Below are 4,086 nucleotides of genomic sequence, written 5' to 3'. Positions count from 1 at the left end.
GGATTCTGCCATGAAATTTTTTTTTCTTTGAATAGATGTCTCAAGAAATGGGAACTAATGGGCCAAAGAGCCCAGGGAAGAGTGGCCCCACATCTCCCATTGCATCACCAGAGAGTGATGAAGTAGACTTTGAGGAACTGCAGGCACCACTTCCTGCCACCACAATATCTGTCACAGCAAAGGTTTGTAGAGTGCACCTGTGCTGGGACTGCTTGATAGATGATGGAAATAAATAATGAAAATGTCCAAGTAAAAGCAAAGTAAAGTTCTTGTGTAATGTGACACCAAGGGATAAAAATAATATGTTTTTATGTTGTTGGTTATTATTTGATAGAAAATATTTATATGTTCATTTAAGTAGTTTATATTGTGATGTTGATGTTGATTGCTCTTGTGACCAGAAGAAAGTTAAGCTGGAGAACGTATTTTTTTCTGGAGCAATCAACACTTGTCAGATTTGATAACAAAGATTTTAAAAAGAAAACTTGTATCCTGCATTTTCAGGATTCATTACATCTCACTGTCACAAAAACTTTCATGGAGGTCTTGACCACCCTATCCAAAGCCTTTGCTGATGCATATAAAAGAAATTTGACAGCAAGAGACACGCACCTTGCCCCGTATCGCATCATCAACCAGACCGGAAAGAATGTCAGTGTTGCTGTGAGACAGTCTGGATTTCAGGTGAGGTTACTCTGAAGTATAATCTATAAAGGAAAATGTGTGGACAAGTTATCAAGTAAATAACATTTGCATGTACATACAGATATGAAAAATCAGTTGTTGTGAATAACAACTAAAGTAGCCTTTTTGTTTTTTGGGGTTGGTCTGTACCAGGTGGCTGCAGAAGGAGGGGAGAATGTGGAAGAAGTGATGGTTGAGTCAGGTGCAGAGGTTGACCTGTTTGAAATAGCACCACAGACACCCAAGCACAAGAGGGTAGCATCTCTGGTGGCTGACTACCAAGCTGTCCAGGACCGCAACATTACATTCAGAGTAAAGTCTCGAGAGATGGGAGTTCTTGAAGTTGCCTGTGTTGATGATACTGTGTAAATGGTTTGCATTTAAGAGAGAACAATGATATTTAGGTGTAAATGATGGTGTATAAGTTTAGGAATATAATTTATATTCTTTTTTAATCATCTCTGCAGATTCCTGACCTAGGATGTCAGTGCACAATTCCAGTTAGCCGCGCAGATAAGCGGTACTTCCAAGTTGAACACACACGCGGTGGAGAGAAATGGGGACTTGTTGCAGCCATATCTGTTGAAAGTGGCTGTAAGATCATCACTCTCAGCTCTTGTGTACAGGTGTGTGGTGTGTGTGGACTGAGTTTGATTTATTTTGTACATTATTGTTATGAGATGAAAACCTGGTGCTGGGGAATACATATCAAACCACCACTGTCATTGTACTTAGAAAGTCTGGTTAGTATGATATGCACTGGGTTTATTTCTTGTATTCCCATTTTCTGTGTATGGTAAAGTTTGGACAGCAGTTCTGTTTGACATGGGCATTTTAAGTTGCCTAAGAGCTGTTTGTGCATGTTACCTGATTATATCCTCTGGGAAGGTTTTTTATGTAATTTCTTTGGTAGAAAGGGACAGAAAGGGTCTAGCACTGGTATAGATTTACAAGTTGCAATGACTGCCTCCTCAAAAGTCTTGGAAATTTTAAGTAGTGAAGTATGTGAGTATATGCCTCTTTTGTGTTCTTTACAGATAACAAACCACTTGGATGTAACGGTGGAAGTTTACTATATGAATGAACGAGGTAATGAAGTGGTGCACGTAGTGTCCCTCAAACCAGGCGAAATGGCGTCTTTACCTCTACATGCAGTTTACACATTAACTGCAGAAATTTTCTTCTCAGTGGAAGGGTTGGTTCTTTTGATATTTATATGTACATGTTGGATATAAAAATACATTAGAGTATAAGGAATCCCTCACTATACAATCAATAAATAGACAGTTGATTCTGTATACAATCTTGACCCACTCATGACAGGTAAGTTTGCCAAGACTGGGATGCATTGGTGTGCACTGCTCTGTACCTGGGCTATTGCCTAGTTCATGAAGCATGTATGACTCTGTGAAGGAAGAGGAAGGTGTCTAAAGAAAAGGGGAAGGGTTGGGATGGTAGGTGTACTAGTCTATGATGATATGGAAGGCATATTGGGAGAGGATCAGAGGGGAGAAGATGCTACCCACAAACATAAGCAAAGGCCCTGTGGGGTAGCCTGAGATATAGGGATAGAGGGGGGCTAGCTCTCTGTTGAGGTGAATTGCCTAGATATTTTTTTATCTGTTCATTTTCTTTTGTTTTCATGTCTATTTTAGTAAATTTGCTGGCTCATTTCTTACCATTTTTTAATCAGTTTTGAGTGACTAGTCATTCAGTTGTGATGATTTATGTGGCACGAACCCCTGTCATATAGTGAGGGATGTCTTCTATTATTGTAGCTAGAATTAGCTGTGGTATTGTATGATATTTTTGGTAGGAATGTAGCATGACTAGAAAAATCATAGTTAATCAATGTTCATAAGTTGTAAATATTTTCTCTATGTGCTATGAAAGGATTCTTTCCTCCATTAACTATGCAACATAACTAAATAGAATTAATGTTATTAGTTCACCTCTAATATCTTATGCATATTTATGTGATATGTGGATAGAAAGAAATTTTGCATCATATATGTAGGTATCAGCACAAATAATAAAGATAGTTTGGGGAGTTGTAGTTTTTTAAAAAAGTTTATGGTTAAGCTAATGTCTTGTGCTTGCTGTAAGTGAATTCATGAAGTCTTTTGATATATTGTACTTCCTCCATTTGTTGAGGTAGTATTCACATATAAGGCAACTAACCTCTCCATTATATGTTTATGATTTCACCAGGCATTCTGTGTGCATCATACCATTCATATGGAGAGATCTTCAAAATTCTCCAAATTTAGTACAAGAACTCCAGTGCGTACCAAGAGATGTGGATGAGTATCATTCTTCACCCTTCTTTATTGCTGTAAGTATAGCTTCTGACATTATTCATATAGCAATGAATATATTTTTACTTTTTGAAAGTGAGGTACAGAAAAGGGAGAGCACCATTTTGTGGTGGGTAGTGTGAAAGTCTAGAATCTGCAAGCTTAAAGAAATCTTTTTGTACTGACTTCCAGGCAATAGGAGATGTTGAGCAGATTTTGTGGCAGAACACTTCACGGCGCACTATGACGAGTGCATTGTACAAGATCCACCTGAAGCCAAAAGTGGTTCTCCACAACTTGCTTCCAGTGCCTGTCTCAGTAGAGCCACCTGGCACCATGTGTACTAACGTTCTGATGCCAGGTGCTTCTGTTCAGCTGACGAAAGCCCAGCTGGGAATGTCATATCTCAACCTCCAGGTAAATCTCAGTTTAGAAATAATGTATCAGATTTAGGGAAGGGGAACAGCATATGGAAGTACTTTTATCATATTTTTTTGATAATGTTGATAATCAAGCATTTTGCTTAACCTTTCTCCACAGATTCTAAACTATCAAGGATGCGATTGGGTGTGTGGCAAACCCCTAGCAGAAAAGCCGCAGGAACTTAGTGTATGGACCTTCGAATCACGGGGGGACATCATGGGTGGGCCGCTGCAGCTTGACCTCGGCATGATGGCTTCCGCACCTGGTTCTACCATGACTCTCAACCTCTACTGCCCATTCTGGATGGTCAACAAGACAGGCCTTATGCTGACTTATAGGGTATGTAATAGACAAGTGTATGGATGGTGAAGGTGGGAATTTTCCGTATTATGGGATTGTATCATTGTTTTTCATTGTAAATATGTGTTGTTGAATCATATTTTCCTGCACTCATTTTAATCTTTTTCAGATTTTTAAGTGTGTTTCTGTTTTGTAAGTAATTTTTTCTATATTGTGATTTTTTATATGTTATAAAGAGAATGATGGCTTTTGGTCTTTTGATATTTTACATTTTCAGATTTTTGAATGTTTGTTGTGTGTGTTTCATGTTTTTGCGCATGTATGATTTTTGTTTTTTTGAGTGCCAGACATCAGAACTGCTCCAAATAATGTCATTATTTGT

The 4,086-nt window shown here is 38.4% G+C and overlaps 1 protein-coding gene across 6 annotated transcripts in view; it reads left to right on the top strand.

Moving 5' to 3' along the window:
- Positions 1-4,086, top strand: part of LOC119582071 (vacuolar protein sorting-associated protein 13-like) — a 48,363-nt gene that overhangs the window by 22,483 nt on the left and 21,794 nt on the right. For all 6 annotated transcript variants that reach the window (XM_037930315.1, XM_037930316.1, XM_037930314.1 and 3 more), the window contains 8 exons: positions 36-182; positions 505-684; positions 838-996; positions 1,152-1,310; positions 1,722-1,879; positions 2,896-3,019; positions 3,174-3,398; positions 3,522-3,743. In XM_037930315.1, the coding sequence (XP_037786243.1) occupies positions 36-182; positions 505-684; positions 838-996; positions 1,152-1,310; positions 1,722-1,879; positions 2,896-3,019; positions 3,174-3,398; positions 3,522-3,743 (1,374 nt within the window). The remainder of the gene's footprint in view (positions 1-35; positions 183-504; positions 685-837; positions 997-1,151; positions 1,311-1,721; positions 1,880-2,895; positions 3,020-3,173; positions 3,399-3,521; positions 3,744-4,086) is intronic.

The sequence above is a fragment of the Penaeus monodon genome, chromosome 15 (assembly GCF_015228065.2).
Source record: "Penaeus monodon isolate SGIC_2016 chromosome 15, NSTDA_Pmon_1, whole genome shotgun sequence".
Lineage (NCBI taxonomy): Eukaryota > Metazoa > Arthropoda > Malacostraca > Decapoda > Penaeidae > Penaeus > Penaeus monodon.
Note: the sequence above shows the minus strand (reverse complement) of the source record. Positions and strands in the feature narration are given on the sequence as shown.